Genomic DNA, 19,895 nt, shown 5'->3' on the forward strand with positions numbered 1-19,895 from the left:
TGTTTGGACCGCTAATGCCAGAGGCAAATGAATGAACAGTATCCTTGGGAAACTATCATCCTGGGGAGGGGAGGAAAGCAACGGCTTCTGATGTTTATTCATCACTGCAATACAGCAAACTTAGTGAAGCAATAGATCAAATGATGAACATATGGTGAAAATATTACAGATCATTCTGATACTGATAGTTACAAGCATCTATAAGTAGAGAGTCAGGAAAAAAAAACTTTTAATAACTAGGCTAGTGGTAGAGGGAAGTAACCATCAATTGAAAGGGGGAAAGCTCCAACATGCTATCGAATTGCACAATTTGACACTAAAGAGGAGAAAAAGAGATAACACAAAACAGAATTTGAAGAAATGATCAAGGAACAACTGCATGAACCTCCATTGGCAGGAAAGGGTGTGTCTCCCTGAGGCCAGTGAGCGCCAAGTCCTGTAGGTTCCATTCATAATTCATTACATAATGCCCAACGTCAACTTGCATATTTACATAGCACCTTTAATGGACTTATCATAAAATCATAGAATCTTACAGTCTTTGAACAGCTATGCAATTAGTCCCACTCCCTTGCTCTTTCATAGCCTTGCAGTTTTCTCCTCTTCAAGTATTTATCCAATTCCCTTTTGAAAGTTACTATCGAATCTGCTTCAACCACCCTTTCAAGCAGTGCATTCCAGATCATAACAACTCACTGCCCAAAAAAATTCTCCTCATCTCACCTCTGGCTCTTTTGTCAATTGCCTAAAATCTGCGCCTTCTGGTTACTGACCCTTTGTGAGTAGAAACATTTTCTCCTTATTTACTCCATCAAAACCCTTCATGATTTTGAATGCCTCTCCATTTAACCTTCTTTGCTCTAAGGAGAACAACACTAGTTTCTGTATTCTCTCTATGTAACTGAAGTCCCTCATCCCTGGTTCCATTCTAGTAAATCTCCTCTGCACCCTCTCCAAGGTCTTGACATCCTTTCTAAAGTTCAATGGAAGAGATATTCGGGCTAGTTATAAAACAGGCAATCGCCCATTTTGCACTACTGCTCAAGATTAATTTCACCTCAATTTGAGCATCTTTACCACCACAACACTCCTCAGTACCACACTGAAATGTCAGCCTAGATTGTGTGTTCAAGTCTCTGGAGTGAGGCTCAAACTTGCCTACCACCGTTTGATTTAGAGGCCAGAGTGCTACCACTGAGCCAACGCTGACGCACACACCACCTAAAACCAAGAAGGTAAAAGTGTGATATACTAAATAATAGAATACTTCTACAGAACATTGTTGAGTACTTAATTAGATCCAATCCAACATTATTAATCTGTTATAAAATCAGATATGTTTATTTGAATTAAATATTGTAAACAATTTTACAACACCAAGTTATAGTCCAGCAATTTTATTTTAAATTCACAAGCTTTCGGAGGCTACCTCCTTCCTCAGGTGAACGATGTGGAAAATGGAAGCCTGAGGAAGGAGGTAGCCTCCGAAAGCTTGTGAATTTAAAATAAAATTGCTGGACTATAACTTGGTGTTGTAAAATTGTTTACAATTGTCAACCCCAGTCCATCACCGGCATCTCCACATCTTGAATTAAATAGGTATGTTTTAATCTGATATCCGGGCAGGTGCCCCAAGTGAGAAAATTGATTGAGGCACCAGACATAATGTGGATGATGTTTTGATGTACCCTCCACTCATAACTTCCAGAGATAAATGTAAAGTACATTTCCTTGGGGATTTCTAGACATTAGTCCAGTTCAATTAACTCGCTGTGATCCACGATGTGGGCTACATAAAACTATATAAAAGGCACATTAATCTTTTTACTTGCAATAACGAACAACGCGTGGTGCCTTATTACGCACTGTTATGTATCACCTGTTTCGATGGTTGGTTTGTGTTGCAATCCCGCTACTGGGAGCAGGTGACTCGATGTGTAAACTTTTTGGAGACTTTCATTTGCCAGATCTGTATGAGGATGGGGACATCGTTATTGGCGGAGTATTTCCCGTCTATAATAAGGCACTAGAAGTAAAGCACTCTTTTAAAACTACACCAACACCTTCAGAATGTGTCAGGTGAGACTACACAATGGCAAACATGATACAGTTTCATGGCTCATTGTTATCTTGTGTTTAGTCGTTGTGATTATTTTAGAAGTTCAGAGCTGAGCTGACGAGGAACATTTGATAAGAGAAATATCTTCTCGCCTAGCCCATGTTGAGAATATCTCGCTGCTGGCTTTTGTTCCTTGCGTATTCTGCTTCCCTTCTTTGTAATCTCAAATTTACCTGGAATCTCCAGACTGCAGGATCAAAATTGTAAACTATAAATACGTTACAATTTAACAAAGTCTTAATTTTATCAGTTTGACTTCATTTGCATGTGCACATATTTATGTTCCATACCAATATAATCGTGTAGGCACTGTTTCTAACCTATAAATTCTATTATGTTTGATTTGAAGGACAACAAACTTAAGTATCACTTTAATCGTTGTTTTCGGTTTTGTAGGGAACAGGGTGAATATTGAATGTTCTAAAAGTCCTTTGCTTTTCTCACTCCCTTTCCAGTCCCTGTTCCCTTCATTCCATCCTTCCCTTGTCAATGCAAACCGTTTCAAATATGTAACAAAGATTTGTGTATTATTTGTGTATATTCAACCGCTATATATCCTGTAGTTTTGATCTCAGAGCGTTTCGCTGGACACAGATAATGATCTTTGCGATAAACGAGATAAACCAGGACCCAAAGTTGCTTCCAAATGTCACGTTAGGCTACAGGATCCACGATTCCTGCGCTTCGCCGTCCCAGGCTCTCAGGGCAGCCCTGACACTGGTTAATGGACAAGAAAAAATTATTCCGGAATTTAAATGCAAGGGAGATTCTCCTATTCCAGCCATCATTGGGGAGTCTGGATCATCGCAGTCAATAGTCATAGCAAGGGCAGTCGCATCCTTTGGAATTTCAATGGTAAGGCTATTTAATCAACGCATTCATTACAAATATTTTCATGGATGAGTATAATCCTAAACGGTGGGACAATCTATTATCATCAATGATCAAAACCAAGCGGTATTTTAAACATCTGAATGGGCATTTCACAGACTATGCAAATAGTTTTGCATTATGAAGGGTATTGATAGTAGATGGGGAGAAACTGTTTCCACCGGCAGGAGGTTCAGTAACCAGAGGACACAGATTTAAGATAATTGGCAAAAAAAACAGGGAGGAGGTGAAGAGTTTTTTTTTACTTTTATGAGTTGTTACAACCTGAATGCACTACTTGAAAGGGTGGTGGAAGCAGATTCAATAGTAACACTCAAAAGAGAATTGAATATAAACTTGAAAACGAAAACTTGCTGGGCAATGGGGAAACAACAGGGGAGTGGGATTAATAGAATAGCTTTTTCAAAGATCTGGCACAGTCACGATGGGCCGAATGGCCCCCTTCTGTGCAGTAAGAATCTATGATTTACACTGCAAGTTTACCATGGTTGCCAAGTCACTTCCAGCTTGACTCCAGAGCTGTCAGAAATGAAATATCCCGAAGGAGAGAGTCTCAAACTATTTGGGTTTGAGAGCAGCAGAGTGCAAATCTGGTGAGGTATCAACACTACATTACAAATGGGTTGGTGGTGTGTTGTACCATTTTAAATGTGGTTCAGCTCCATTCATATGTTCATAGAGTGGGTCTCCATTTCCCAGCTAAACATTATAGGTCAGATTTCCTCTTCCTGCTCCTAACGCTATTGGATCACCTGGGCACAGTGAATACAGGAATATTGGGCAGAGGAGTGCTACCCCGTAAGGGAACCCACCCAATTTCCCATTCATTTAAGTTAATAGATGGAAAAGACCTACAGGTCCATCCAACCTGTCCCATACAGTTGTGATGCCTTATGCATTGCAATACATAAAACTCTCCACCCTATCCGGAGCCGTGTAATCTCCTAGGAGAGGCGAAACATCAAATAAAAACCCAGGCCAATTATGGGGGAAAAAATTTGAAAACATTTCTCTGACCCCCTTAGGCGTTCTAGACTAGTCCAGGAGACCATGCTGGCCCTGATTGACGTTACCAGGTTATCTCCGCCCCAGCCAGAAACATGTCCAGCTCTCCCTTGAATTGAATGTACAGTTATTGTTTCCCCTAAACTAACTTTGACCATAATTCTGAAAGAGAAACAATTGTTGGTTGACCACGTCACGAAATAATACTGTGCATCACAAACTCTTGATTTCATTTTACTTCAAACCTTTGCAGGTCAGTTATTTTTCTACCTGTGCGTGCCTTAGCAACAAGCAAGAATTTCCTACATTTTTTAGAACTGTACCAAGCGATTTATTTCAGGCCAAGGCTTTAGCTCAGCTTGTAGAGCATTTTGGCTGGACTTGGATCGCTACTATTGGAGGCGACAATGAATATGGTCGATATGGGATTCAAGCATTCAGTGAGCTCGTGAAACGAGCAGGAGTCTGCATCGCTTTTTCAGAGACGGTCCTCAGAACATATTCTAAAGAAAGGATACTCAAGATTGTAGATGCTATAAAAATGTCGACTGCAAAGGTTATCCTCGCTTTTGCTTCCGAGGGAGATCTTTACCCTTTGCTGAAGGAACTTGTCCAGCAGAACATCACTGGAATTCAATGGATAGCGAGTGAAGCGTGGATTACGGCAGCGAGACCCTCTACGAAACAAAATTTTAAATCTCTGGGTGGAACAATAGGATTTGCAAGCCGTAAAATGGAAATCCCAGAATTTAGAAAATTTCTATTACGTCTACGCCCTTCATCGTATTCCACTGATAGTTTTATAAATGCTTTCTGGGAAACATTGTTTGGTTGCACGTTTAACATAGATATATATGGATCTACGTTCAGTACTGAGAAATGCTCAGGGCATGAGAATTTACTAAAGGTGAATAATTCCTTCTTTGATATAACTCAGTTGAGAGTTTCCTATAATGTCTACAAAGCAGTTTATGCAATAGCCCATGGACTCCATAGCTTGCTTTTTTGTGAAGATGAACTATTGGGAGTTAATCTCTGTGCCAATGTTTCAAACATCGAGCCATGGCAGGTAAGAGAAGTTTACTAGCAAATACTTTAACATTGAATTTAGCTGATGTCAATCTCAAATAGGCGCATCTGTAAACCACACACATGGCTTGCATTGTTAGGAAGATTCGTTGCAAATGACATTAAAATATATTTTATTTGAACCATACTAAGATATATAAATACATTTATAGTTAAAGAAGTTACACTGACAATGTGTTAGCATTTCAAAAAGAAAAAATAAATCATGCCCCCTTCCCAGCCCTAGGTTTATAGATATATTACATAGAATTTACAGCACAGAAACAGGCCATTCGGCCCAACAGGTCTACGCCAGTATTTGTGCTCCACGCGAGCCCCCTCCCAACTTACTTCATCTCACCCTATCAACACATCATTCTACTCCTTTCTCTCTCATGTACCTATCTAGCTTCACCTTATATGCATCTATGCTATTCTCCTCAGCTACTCCATGTGGTGGCAGGTTCCACATTCTAACCACTCTATATTGCCCGGTGTGGAAAGATGTATACAGAATTGACAAGCCCCAGATTCAACTCCTGGCCCATGTTGAGTAAAATGACCTTAGCAGCAATGGCAGCAAGGTATCATCATTGTTCCCTGTAACCCAGAGCTTTGGAGAAGAAAAGCAGCCAGGGCTCCTGCTCCTGTTTGCCATCCAATGACCCATACTAAAAGTTGGATGGGGACTGGATTGGGCTCAGCTGTGACCTTCCTCATAATCAAATAGCCGAACAACATTCATTGTCCAAACTCACATATGAAGAATGATTAGTTGGTTAAGGTACAGGTGCATGACCAGCAGCCTTGGAAACATACACCCGCATGAGTTAGAGCCTTTGGTAACCAGAGAAAACTGGAATGGCCTGGGGAGAGTGGGGAAGAAGATATCAGTCGAACACTTGCACTTGCAATATTACAGTACCATTACACCATACTTTGCATCAGAGAAGTCTACTTTGAAACTGCTTTTGCATGTTCATACAAAAATGTAGGGACATATAATGTGTAATTTGGTGAACAAGTGCTGCTGCAGTTTTTCATGATTTCAAATAGATTGTGCTATTAGAATGCCTTAAAATGAATTCCTTAATTGGATTTATTTTATAACTAAACTCTGTTTTCTGATCATTGCTTCAAGCTCTTCCAGCATTTGAAAGAAGTAAGATTTACAAACCGCCTTGGGGAACATGTATATTTTGATCGAAATGGGGATCCCACTGCATCCTACGATATTATAAACTGGCAGATGAACCGTAATGGTTTGGTTGAACATGTAACAGTCGGTTATTTTGATGCGTCTGCACCGACAGGAAAAGAGTTTGTGATAAATGAAGATAGTATTATATGGCATGGGAACCAAACTAGGGTAAGCCTCTGTTTAAAATAATGCTTCTTTTCTTTTTTTAAGGTTTGGTTACTTCATTACAGCCCCACTTAAAAATCCTCTCCACCAACACGTTTTTCTAACTACCATTAAAGTTACTGCAGTAAATGTTATTTGAAAGTGCAGGACAAGAGCATAAGGGGTGAAATTGATCTTTAACAGTAACGTAAAACGGGCGATCCTGGAAAGGAGAAAGGAAAATCGGGCATGGTGTAAAACGGGCGGCCGATTCGCTACCACCTGTTTTGCGCTACCTGCCGAAGACCAATTTCGACCCCTAAGAGTTTTTAGGAGCAGGAGGAGGCATTAAACTTAACTAGCCGATCTCTTTTTGACAGATTTCAATCTCACCTACTCTCCTTCTCGCTCAATGTAGAAATCAGGCGTCCACTGCTCCACTCGATGCAGTCATTGAGGGGGTTGTGCCATTATTGTCACCGGGCCCCATTTAAATGCAATTGGTGAGCTGCCAACGCTAACCGTACTCTCCATAGAGAGCTCGCTGATTGGGAGGGCAGAAAATCCAACAGGGCAGCACCTTAAAGAACACAAAAATTGCCCCCAATATCTTTTCATATTGAAAATCCCAGCTACAATACATTAACATCTGGTTTCGCTCTTTCATTATAAAGGTTCCGCAGTCAGTATGCTGTGAAAGCTGCCCAACTGGCACAAGGAAAGCTGTACAAGATGGACAACCCATCTGCTGTTTTGACTGCATATCATGTGCTGATGGTGAAATCAGCAATGCCACAGGTTAGTAAATGTCATGTTACCATTTAATGAGAAGGTTTTTAAAAACATGTGCATATCCTTTGCTAGAATAATACCACATACAATGAAAAATACATATTAATAGGAAAGGGGTTATGATGGGTTTTGATAGAGTAAATAAGGAGAAACTGTTTCCACTGGCAGGAAGGTCAGTAACCAATGGACACAGATTTAAGGTAATTGACAAAAGAACCAGAGGGGAGACTAGGAGAATTTTTTTTTAACACAGCGAGTTGTTATGATCTGGAATGCACTGCCTGAAAGGGTGATGGAAGCAAATTCAACAGTAGCTTTCAAAAGGGAATCGGATAAATACTTGAAAAGGAAAAAAATTGCAGGGCTATGGGGAAAGAGCAGGGGAGTGGGACTAATTGGACAGCTCTCACTAAGAGGTGGTACAGGCAAGATGGGTCGAATGGCCTCCTTCTGTGCTGTGTGATTCTAGGATTAACAGAAACCTGTAGTTAATTATTAACAAGTATCTATTGCTGATTAAATTCTCCTAGATTCACTAGAATGCATGAAATGCCCTTTGGAATACTGGTCCAGTGAAGACAGACAAAGATGTGTACTGAAAGAAATTGAGTTTCTTGCCTTTGAAGATACTATGGGGATTACCCTGATGATAGTGGCATTATTTGGAGCATGCATCACTTTGGTTATTGCTGCTATTTTCCGATATCGCAAAGACACGCCCATCGTTAAAGCCAACAACTCTGAACTAAGTTTCCTGTTACTTTTTTCGTTAGTACTTTGCTTCCTGTGCTCGCTTACATTCATTGGCAAGCCTTCGGTCTGGTCTTGCGTACTCCGGCACACGCTGTTCAGCATCACGTTTGTCCTTTGCATGTCCTGCGTACTGGGGAAAACGATCGTCGTGCTGATGGCGTTTAAGGCAACTGTCCCCCAAAATAACGTGATTAAATGGTTTGGGGCTGTGCAACAAAGATTCATTGTTTGCGCATGCACTTTCGTCCAAATCCTAATATGTGTTACGTGGCTTGCTGTGGCTCCTCCATTCCCAGTTAAAAACACGAGACATCATAACGCAAAGATCATTCTGGAATGTAATGTGGGGTCTCCAATAGCCTTCTACTGTGTATTAGGCTACATTGGTATTTTATCGTCCTTGTGTTTCGTGCTGGCTTTTCTGGCTAGGAAGCTCCCAGGCAATTTCAACGAAGCTAAACTCATAACCTTTAGCATGCTTATCTTCTGTGCAGTTTGGCTAACGTTCATTCCAGCCTATGTCAGCTCTCCTGGCAAATACACTGTCGCCGTTGAAATCTTTGCTATTTTGTCGTCCAGCTTTGGTTTGCTTTTCTGCATTTTTGTTCCGAAATGCTACATTATCTTGTTCAAACCTGAGAAAAATACAAAGAGGAATCTGATGGGGAAAATGCCTTCAAAAAAGCTTTAAGGAATATCCAATACAGAAAGAAACCTAATGGGGAAAAAATCATTCAAAAAAGCTTTAAGGAATACCCATTGGCACAGACCCGTAGTGACCATCAAGCCAAGTATGGCTTACAATGCTCCTGAAACTATCCTGCCCTATTGCTTTAATAGCTTGCTCTGCATTACGAAAGATTAATTTCTACACCTCCCTTACCATGTCCTGCCTGTCATGCAACATAATGGTGAGGAAAGGTTTAAGAAAACATTGAAAAATATAAAGGACAATGAGATTTTAAAAAGGAAAGGAAGATATGGCACAGGAACGGGGAAAACACACTTTCAGAAAGCATTAAATCAAAAATTCAAAACGAAATTGAAAAGTTGTCTATCTTTTCAATTTCTGTCATTCTTCTATGACAGATATTACAAGAGCAATATCTGTCATAGAAGAAAACAGGAAAAAGAAAACCCACAAAGAACATTGGATTTCCCTATGGCTTGATGAGTTTACCTAGAGAGTAACACTACCAAACACAGCAAGAAACGTTCAGGTTCGATCACCTGTCTGTGCTGAGTTTGCTGATTTTAGTCAGGACAGCAACTAAGTTGCTACAATTGGCTTCAGTACCTATGGGCAAGAGAGAGAAAGAATTTCCAGGGTTACCACTCCTAGGGCTCAATTTTAAGCTTAAATTGCGGGTGCAAGGTGGGGGGGGGCGCAAATTGCAAAAATGCAGAGTGGGTTCGGAAACCGGCTCCAACCCGCCAACTTCCGAGTTTTCCACAGACACACCTGTGCGCGCGCGGGCTTCCTGAATCCGGAAGTCCCGCCGGCAAATAAAGCTGGTGGGATGATAGTTAAAGAACCGAATGTACCTCATTGAGGTACTTACGGCAATTTACTTGTGACATATTAGGTAATTAGAACAATTTTTAATTCACCTGGGCGGCTTTCCCATGGCTTCCGATTCACACCTGGTGAAGGGCCGGATCAGGCAAAAATAAACAATATAAATTTTTTAAAAATTTGTGTGTGTCCCCCAACCCCAACAGGCAAATAGGCTCAACTAGCCAAGAGTGACCTGTGCCCATAGAACCATATCATAAGATATAGTTAACACCTTCAGGAGAGGAACTGAGAGGAAAACGTTGGTGAGGAAAATAAGGAAAACTAAGTCAAAAGCTGGAGACAAACAGTGAAGTAAGGTGAGGTCTAAAAAAAGCTATTGGAGATTTTCAGAGAGAGCTACATGTATGTTTAGACAGCTCAGAAAGACAGTCTGTTCAATAGCTGTACTACCATCAAACTGCTTCCTACAGGCCTGAATCACTTTGCACTGACAGTAAATGGGCCCACTCCAATGGCGGAAGTGCGGCAGAATAGGCACCAGTGACTTCTGATTCTGATGCTGCCGGAATATCTAGGGTCAGGGGAAAGACACCTCATTTGCAAAGATACAGTAGGCATCGGCGCCCCCAAGGGCGCATCTTAGGGGTGCTTGTCAGAGGTGGGCTGAGGGAAAAGCAATGCTGGCAAATTGCTTCCTGATCTGCCAGTGCCACTGGCCTGGGAATATTTTCCAGTTGTGTCCAAATGACCTTCTTTATAAGAGTGCCAATTTTAAAAGAAAGAGCTGGCACTTCAGGCCAGGACCCAGGCTCATCCCAGCATCCAGGGGACTCAGCAGTAAGGCTGCCAGCGCTAAGGAAATTCCCAACGTGGACATTCTTTTCCCCCTACCTCCGCCAGCTCTGACATTAGGGACCATGTTTGGGCTGGAATGAAGTTTCACCTCAACCAGGCCACTACCCAAATTTTTTTGTATTATAAAATCAATATAATCAGAAACATTTAAGTCTAAAGTATAAGTTATTCCTTTAAGATCCTGTGAAAAAAATATTGGAATTGGTACTTGCAGCATCCCCAGGGGTTTGTTGGTTTATTCAGCTGAATTTTGATATCCTATTAATACTGATGATAATAATATGTTCAATACTGATGATAATAAGAATGACGGTTATGTATAATATTGTACCATTATGATTACTGCTTTGTCATCTGAAAAATTACTTTGCCATTTAATAAATTGTGTCAGTGTGGTAACTAACAGAATTGTAATGGTTATGTTGAACAACAAAACAAAACCAATATTTTCAAAAATTCAGTAAGTTCCTTACTACTACACTTGTACAGTGAATATAGTTCACACTAAGCAATTTGGGTTTGTGTGGATTGGAAGTTAAGACCTTGCAGGCAAAATCTATGCATATAATTGTATTCCAGTAAAATAAGAATTAAACTCACGTTGATGAATTTTTTAACTTACAAAAGGATGACAGCTGTAAGACACAGTAATCATTTGTGTTTTACCTTGAAAAACATTTAGCTCCCTTGATGGCCTAGGGATACTGAGGCCAATTGTAACAATCCTATTGGGATCAAATAACTCAGCACAGAGAGTGGGACTGAACCTGAGACCATCCTGGTCTATATGATTCAGTAACATATCAAGCAGCGCATTCACCCACTAAACCATTGATGGAATTACCATTAATTAGAATCAAGTCTACTGTGTCAGAAAAATTGTTATGCAACATCCTTAATCAGAATTTCAGCTTAGTTCAGTGGTAGAACTCTGAGGTAGAAGGTTGTGAGTTCAAGCCCCAGTTTAGGATGCAAGCACATAATCTAGGCTGATGCGTTAATGCAGTACTGAGGGAGTGCTGCATTGTTGCAGGTACTGTCTTTCAGATGAGATGTTAAATCAAGATACTATCTGTCTGTACAAAAGTACAAAAGGACGTGAACGATCTCATGGCAGAAGAAGAGCAGAGAGTTCTCCCGGTGTCTTGGACAACATTCATTCCTTAACCAACATCATTTATCTCATTGCTATTCTTCGGACTTTGCTGTGTGTAAATTCGTTGCCAATGTTACAACAGTGACTACACTTCTAAAATTTTTATTTGTCTGTGTAGCATTTGGGACATTCTGAGAGAATGAAAGATGTGATATAAATGCAGGTTTTTTCTTTTTTCATGTGTGAGGATACGATTGGGTTCAAGATGGAGCAGAAAATAATGGTTCTTACCTAATTTTATGTGAAGTGGGTACTTTGGCAAGGTGGTGGGGGCGGTCAGCATTTATGATATGGTACCAAAATGTGGGTCAGTCTTCAGGAAAGGAGGGGAGAAAATCGGATTAGAAAATAAATAAACAAATAAAATTCTGTGCTCAGTTGCTGAATGAGTCATTCAAACCTCTCAACTATTAAATCCCTCTGATATTCACTGGTCCGAATCAAATTCACCTACTCAAAATGTTACCCAGTCCATTACTTTAGATAATGCACCACATACTGGAACATAAGCGATTATACTTTAATTATGCTGTAATTAAAAGAACAAATAACCTTTTTAAACATCTAATTGCCTTATACCATAACAAGATTAGTCTGTGATACGTGAGAACTAATTGCTTAAGGCACCTGTTAGCAGCGCAAGTTCTATGGTTCAACTGCTGTTCTTTTTTAATTGGGCCTTTTAAATCAGTGAGTTTGCATGTCAAGGTATGGGTTACACCATGCAATACCAACACATTCCTATGGTAAGGGAAATCCCATAACTCACAAATCAGGAAGTCAATGAATTACGAAGGGCTATCTCATATGTAGGGTAGTTTAAGCATTCCACTGTTACTAAGATGCCACGCAATCTCTAATTACACATATCTACTATTTGAATTATAATGGGTCCATTTTCACATCGAGGGCATTTAATACCCCTAAAGCAGCTTGTCACGAATTTCACCCAACACATTATACGAGTAATTCCGTGCTCGGGTGCTCCCAGCATTGGCTAACACTTGCAGAGAACGCTGGCCAAGAAACCACGGGGATGCAGTGCCCGAGTTTCTGTCCCTTTTATAGTAATGGATGGAAAATGAGGAACTGGTGCCCACAATGTCCCGGGCAGCCATTCCTGCTCGGAGTGCCAGGTCTGCCAAATCACACATCTAATGTTTTCAGGGAACCGCAGGTGAGAAATATCCGAGAAAGTAAAGGTCCGTGGGATCTCTTATTGATCGCCAGAGGTTGGCAAGTTTAACTCTTGGATATTGATCCATCCTCACAAACTCAGGACCTACCATGGTCAAGGCAGAGAAGTCACATTCTCAGGTGACAATCTCTTGGTCCTAGGAGCGCAGAAACGATCAATATCTCTTTGCACGAAGAATGGTTAGAAAGTGGAATTCTTTGCCTCAAACCATTGCTGAAGCAGAGTCCTCGGTCTCGGAATTGGTTTGCGCCGACAGGCCGGGTATGCCCAAGACCCACCCGATATTGGGCCTCGGGCCTCACTCACATCAAAACGGCGAGCTGTAGATGTCTGCTGGGCATCTCCAGGCAGTTTGCTGGCGTAGACCATTTGATTTTTGGCCTTCAGGTAGGTCCTGGACGCGGGGAGTAAGTGATAGGGAGGGAGGGTAATCAATCGGGAGAGAGGGTGTTGCCTGGAGGGTAGGGAAGCGATCAGGAGGAACGGGGATGTCCGGGAGGATGGGTAAGCGATCGGAAGGGAGGGGGTGACCGGGAGGGGAGGCAGCGATCGGGATGAAGGTCACCGTAAGTTCGGCAGAAGGTCAGTGGAAACCCCCTTTACAAATCTATCCGGGTTTACCTCTGATCTTTCACCGAAGTTACGGTCTCCAGTCAGAAGACCCCCATAAGAAGTTCCAATCAAACTTGGACTTTTTGATTTGTACACCTCAGCTATATGTTGCTTTGACCAATGAGGCAATGGAACAGCCCAGTAAAGAGAACTTGGATTTTTGAGAAATGGGCAAGTTGAAGGACAATATAATGTCATCTTTATTTAAAAGATCCACCTGAGCATTGAGCAGTCCTACAGCAGGAGAAAACAATTTGCCCTTTTACAATACTTTTTACATAATGAAACATCCCAAGGCATTTTACAGACTGGTTGGGGGATTTGAGCAGGAAGAGGAAGAGAAATTAAGGGAAGTGGCTGAAAACATCGTCAGAGAGGTAGGTGTTGAAGAGGTTTTGGAAGCAATGGGAGAGAAGTAGCAAGATGAAGCAGATTAGAGAACAGAATGCCAGAGTGCAGGGGCACGGTAGCTGAAAGGGAAGAGTCATATTGTAGACCAGAGTGGGAAGATTGGTGGGTGTGTTTTGGAATGCAGGATTGGAGAAGATTGCAGAATTAAGAGGAGTAAGGACATGGAGGAATTAGAAATTGAGAACAAGGATGCGTTAGGGGATAAATGGAATCAATGAACACCGGCAAGGAAGGGTGGAGAGAATAGATAAAATGTACATAGCATGTAATAGTATGCTCACACACATCAAGTGGTGAGACAATCTGCTATCTACTGAAGAGTCATCCTAGGACTGAGAGGCCCTCAAACAAGGCCACCTGGGTCCCAAGAGTCATGTGATGCCACAGCACAGTCAAACACCACTGCCATCCCTGGCTGTCACCTCAATATAGTGGCAGGATAGGTTTTAGAACCAAACAGAGAGCCACCATCAGTAGGCACAGTGGTAATCAGAAGCTGCTGTTGCAAATATATATTTGTACAGTGAGCCACTTTGTGACACGGGAGTTAGAAATCTGTCTGGGCCGGTAGTGCAAAACGAGTATCGAATCGACCATCTGATATTCACTTCCATTGAGTTAAATAGACCTGAGTATCAGCTGCTGAGTATAACAGGGATGAGAGGGTTGTCTCCTATGAGGAGAGATTGAGTAGAATAATAACATAAGAACATAAGAAATAGGAGAAGGAGTAGGCCAATCGGCCCCTCGAGCCTGCTCCGCCATTCAATAAGATCATGGCTGATCTGATCCTAATCTCAAATCTAAATTCATGTCCAATTTCCTGCCCGCTCCCCGTAACCCCTAATTCACTTTACTTCTAGGAAACTGTCTATTTCTGTTTTAAATTTATTTAATGATGTAGCTTCCACAGCTTCCTGGGGCAGCAAATTCCACAGACCTACTACCCTCTGAGTGAAGAAGTTTCTCCTCATCTCAGTTTTGAAAGAGCAGCCCCTTATTCTAAGATTATGCCCCCTAGTTCTAGTTTCACCCATCCTTGGGAACATCCTTACCGCATCCACCCGATCAAGCCCCTTCACAATCTTATATGTTTCAATAAGATCGCCTCTCATTCTTCTGAACTCCAATGAGTAGAGTCCCAATCTACTCAACCTCTCCTCATATGTCCGTCCCCTCATCCCCAGGATTAACCGAGTGAACCTTCTTTGTACTGCCTCGAGAGCAAGTATGTCTTTTCTTAAGTATGGAGACCAAAACTGTATGCAGTATTCCAGGTGCGGTCTCACCAGTACCTTATAAAACTGCAGCAATACCCCGCCCTGTTTTTATATTCTATCCCCCGAGCAATAAAAGCCAACATTCCGTTGGCATTCTTGATCACCTGCTGCACCTGCAAACTAACTTTTTGATCTTCTTGCACTAGGACCCCCAGATCCCTTTGTACTGCAGTACTTTCCAGTTTCTCGCCTTTAAGATAATAACTTGCTCGAATGGGCCAATACTCTCTGGAGTTTAGAAGAATGAGGGATGATCTCATTGGAACATATAAAATTCTTAGAGGGCTTGACAGGGTAGATGCTGAGAGGTTGCTTCCCCTGGCTAGAGAGTCTAGAACTAGGGAGCGTACTCTCAGGATAAGGGGTCAGACATTTAGGACCAAGATGAGGAGGAATTTCTTCACTCAAACTGTTGTGAATCTTTGGAATTTTCTACTCCAGAGGGCTGTGGCTACTGAGTCGTTGAGTATATTCAAGGCTGAGTTAGATTTTTGGATTCCAAGGGAATCAAGGGATATGGGGTCGGGCGGGAAATTGGAATTGAGGCCAAAGATCAGCCATGATTTTATTGAATGGCCGACCAGTCTCGAGGGGCCATATGGCCTACTCCTGCTCCTAGTCCTTATGTTCATATGTAACGGGCGGCCAATGCAATACCACTCGTTTAGCGCCCAGGACGAGTTTCTGCCTCGTGGAGTCCATTCTTCTGTTTTTTGCATTTCAGAGAATGTTTAAAGGTCAGTTTGCAACAGGAAATGGAGTTCCTTCTATTCCTCCTTACTGAACCATCGCCTCCTTAAACAGGCCTCGTCTGAGACTTCATCCAGGGGGCGGTGTTTTGTGTATGCCCTGGTAGACGGGTACCTCTTAGTTGATCTTTCTCTCCTTTGGTCTGACCTTATTCTGCTTGTCTCCCTCACCTCCTCTTCTTCCTGCTTCTGTCCTGTCTTCATTACAAGGACATATATGGGAAGGACCACAGTGAATCCCATGGCAAGGGCTCCAAGGGATCTCAAACAGCTGAGACACCGTTTACAGAATCCTCTCCAAGTCGCAAAGCTGAGAAAAGAGTTTTCTAATCGCTTCAGTTGAAGCTGTTAAAAAAGAACTGTTCTCCTATTTATCTTGCCCTCAATTGGAAAAGAAACTCAGAAATCCTGGGGGGATTTTAACTGGGAACGGGTTTCGCACAAGCAAGGGATGGGGTAAGCATCAAACCCCACCTCTCTGATGTCATCATCTTGAGGCCCGAAATATTTTAAGCCCAGGGCCTTACTTACATCCCATTGCCTATATCCTAACTCACACTGAGTCCCATTCACCCATCACCCCTGTGCTCGCTGGCTTACATTAACTCCCGATCCGGCAAGACCTTGGTGTTAAAATTCTCAGCCTTGTTTTCAAATTCCTCCATGACCTTGCCCTCCCTATCTCTGTAACCTCCTCCAACCCTACAATCCTTCGAGATCTCTGCGCTCCACCAATTCTGGCCTTTTGTGCGTTCCAGCATTGCCCCAGCATTGGCGGCCTTGCCTTCAGCTGCCTAGGCTCTAAGCTCTGAAATTCCCTCCCTAAACCTCTCCGCCTCTCTACCTCTATCTCCTCCTTTAAGATGCTCCTTAAAACTTGCCTCTTTCACCTGTCCTTATATCTCCTTATGTGGTTCAGTGTCAGATTTTGTTTGATAACGCTCCTCTAAAGTGCCTTGGGACATTTTACTATGTCAAAGGTGTTATATAAATATGCAAGTTGCTGTTGTTGGTGGTGGTGGTGGCCAGTTGCCTGCCCAAAATGGGATTAAAGTGACTGCTGGCCAGCTGACGAAGATCAGGTGGTCCAGAGGCCATCTGCTAGTGCACAGGTAAAGTGTGGTGGAGGGTTTCTGCAGGGTCTCACATGAGGAGGGAGGCAGCCCAGGGAAGCAGACTCCTGTTCCTCCTGGATCCACTAAGAAAAATTTAACACTTACTTTAGAAGGCCTTTTCCTCCAACGGACCAGGTTTCACTGAGCGGGGCGACTGTGTTAGGCATCCCGCTCAGTCGGCAGTTAAAATGCCATCAGGTTCCTAATGACGTCATCGGACCCCAATATGCGGGTGCCTCGACTGCCTACGTAGGGGGCCCAGTTAAGATGGCGGCGGGCGGGAATAGAGCGGGAACTGAGTGGTAAGTTTTTGGAGGCGATTTTAACTGTGTGGCTGATCAGTTCCTGCTGGGCGGGGTATTAAAATTCCACCCCCGCCACCGTTATATGGTGAGAAAAACAATCTTCCATTAACAGTAAAAGAATCCTAATGTTGCATCTTGGGGAATTATGCACACTGCACATGCTCAGATTGCAGCACCTCCCTCAAGCTCTGTGTGAAAGCTGTAGGAAAAATATGAAGTTTAAGCCTAGGCTCTTGAAAGAAGCTGAGGTCTTCAAGTAAAGTGTTAATTAAGGTACCTAAAGACTCGAATATCATTTTTTTTTAGAGAAACTTAATTATGTTAATGTTAATTTTTAAAGTTTTTATTGTGTTTACAACCATTTTTTTGAGATGTCACTGGTGGAGATGTACTGGCTTTTTTGGGACTGGTAGCCTTTAGATTTTAGGAGGAAGGAAATATAGCTTTGAGGTGCTGGGAAAGAAAAAAACTGGACAAGATGATTTCTGGATGAAAAGGATATAGTAGCCATTGAGTATGAGCAGCAGTGTTAGTTGCACTACAGCTTGAGAATTTGTTGTGTTGTAATGTTCAAGAACCATAATGGAAAAAAACCAGTCAGTTTCTTTGTGATTATTAAGAAGTTATTAGACGAATCTCACCATGGAATGATTTAATCAGCCATAACTGCTGCACATTCTTGTTCGGATGGAAATTAAGGAAATGTTGCAGTCGGGAGATTTCCCTCTGGGGTCCAGAACAAAATGTTTGCATGGCCTAGGTAACCAAGAAAACTTCACCATGAAATCAGTTATATATTCATCATATATAAATCATATGCTTTGTTAAGCAGATCAGGAAGGAATAGCTTGAACAGTAGCAATGCAAAAACAGCTTCCTACAGTCAGCTTTGTAGCATTTGTGACCCAGATGCCAAATTGCTCTATTAATATTCTCCATTAATCTAGATCTTGCATATTGCCATCATTGACACCTGAGGCTTTGTTATTTTTGACGATGATGTGCAAACGTTCGTAGCAAGTTGGAAACATTGATCAATTGTCAGCGGGATGTAAAGGAAAATGTTCATCTGCTTCCCCAGGTACAATTGAGCATGACAGGGTGAACACAATGAATGATAAATTGGATTGTCATATATCATCTTGTTTTCATTAACTAAAGATTAAAGTGATGCTAATCGTTTCTTTGAAAATGTGAACCGAACAGCGTATGTATTTTTAACAGTGCTTATTTTGTTAACTTATTTCTCTGACTTCCACACTTTGCTGTCTGAAATTATTTCTTTGCATAATACATTTGCTTACGGTCAATTTTCTGCATAAATTTCATCCGCTGCTAAACTCAACATTCGTGTGTTAAACTATTTATTTGTAAATAATTGTGCAGCAAATCACACAAATATGCCCCAAATGTAACGTTATGGTGTAAATTTTCAAATTATCCCCCAGGTATTAAACTGGTGTAGTGGATCTGTTGCATGTTATGGGAAATTGGAAATGAAAATATTATACCCTTGTGTTTACCCAGAAGTGTGAAGTGATACATTTTGGTAGGAAGAATGAAGAGAGGCAATATAAACTAAATGGTACAATTTTAACTGAGTTGGGGGTGTATGTACACAAATCTTTGAAGGTGGCAGGACAATTTGAGAAGGCTGTTAAAAAAGCATATTGGATCCTGGGGTTTAGTAATAGAGGCATAGAGTACAAAAGCAAGGAAGTTATGCTAAACCTTTATAAAACAGTGGCCAGGCCTCAGCTGGAGTATTGTGTTCAATTCTTATGTTCAACCACACTTTAGGAAGGGTGTCAAGGCCTTAGAGAGGGTGCAGAAGAGATTTACTAGAATGGTACCAGGGATGAGGGACTTCAGTTATGTGGAGAGACTGGAAAGGCTGAGGTTGTTCTCCTTAGAGCAGAGATGGTTAAGAGGAGATTTTATAGAGGTGTTCAAAATCATGAACGGTAGAAACTATTTCCAATGGCAGAAGGGTTGGTAACTAGAGGACACAGATTTAAAGTGATTGGCAAAAGAACCAGAGGCGACATGAGGAAACATTTTTTTACGAAGCGATTTGTTATGATCTGGAATGTACTGCCTGAAAGGGTGGTCAAAGCAGATTGAATAATGACTTTCAAAAGGGAATTGGATAAATACTTGAAGGGAAAAAAATTTCAGGGTTATGGGAAAGAGAGGGGAGTGCGACTAATTGGATAGCACTTTCGAAGAGCCAGCACAGGCACGATGGGCCAAATGGCTTCTGTGCTCTATCATACTATGAATCTATAAAATCGGGTAGTTTCTGTAATGGGCGGCCAATTAGCAACACCAGCTTCGTGCCCGGATGGCAATTTGAAAGCCTACCTCTTTGTCCTTTTAAACAGGATTGCTTCTTTTATACTGATGTAGAAGGTGCTGTACTTTATATCATCATTCATTTTGCAAAAATGAATTTTGATTCTGTTATTTGCATCCCAACCCTGTGACCTCCACCATCCAGAAAGGCAAGGGCAGCAGGCACATGAGAATGCCACCACTTCCAAGTTCCCCTTCAGATCACGCACCACTCCAACTTGAGAGATATATTGGCCGTTCCTTCATGGTCGCTGGGTTAAAATCCTGGAACTCCCTGCCTAACAGCATTATGAGAGCACGTTCATCACACGGACTGCAGTGGTTCAGGAAGAAAGCCCGCCATCACCTTCTTAAGGGCAGCTGGGGA

At 41.8% G+C, this 19,895-nt stretch overlaps 1 protein-coding gene across 1 annotated transcript; it reads left to right on the forward strand.

Annotated features, from left to right (window-relative positions):
* Positions 1-1,930: 1,930 nt before the first annotated feature.
* Positions 1,931-8,664, forward strand: LOC137330996 (extracellular calcium-sensing receptor-like). Its single transcript, XM_067994574.1, has 6 exons — positions 1,931-2,079; positions 2,683-2,974; positions 4,269-5,093; positions 6,234-6,452; positions 7,103-7,226; positions 7,751-8,664. Exons 1-6 carry the CDS (start codon positions 1,934-1,936, stop codon positions 8,662-8,664), a joined length of 2,520 nt encoding a protein of 839 aa, XP_067850675.1. The 5' UTR covers positions 1,931-1,933.
* The last annotated feature ends 11,231 nt before the right edge of the window (positions 8,665-19,895 follow it).

This window comes from Heptranchias perlo, chromosome 13 (assembly GCF_035084215.1).
Source record: "Heptranchias perlo isolate sHepPer1 chromosome 13, sHepPer1.hap1, whole genome shotgun sequence".
Lineage (NCBI taxonomy): Eukaryota > Metazoa > Chordata > Chondrichthyes > Hexanchiformes > Hexanchidae > Heptranchias > Heptranchias perlo.

What these genes read in the sequence shown, in the direction of transcription:
- LOC137330996 (XM_067994574.1), top strand. Translation starts at nt 1,934, where the DNA reads ATGTGTAAACTTTTTGGAGACTTTCATTTGCCAGATCTGTATGAGGAT. An exon ending in CATCCTTTGGAATTTCAATG is followed by an intron (nt 2,975 to 4,268) that starts GTAAGGCTATTT and finishes AAACCTTTGCAG; the next exon opens with GTCAGTTATTTTTCTACCTG. An exon ending in GGCATGGGAACCAAACTAGG is followed by an intron (nt 6,453 to 7,102) that starts GTAAGCCTCTGT and finishes TTCATTATAAAG; the next exon opens with GTTCCGCAGTCAGTATGCTG.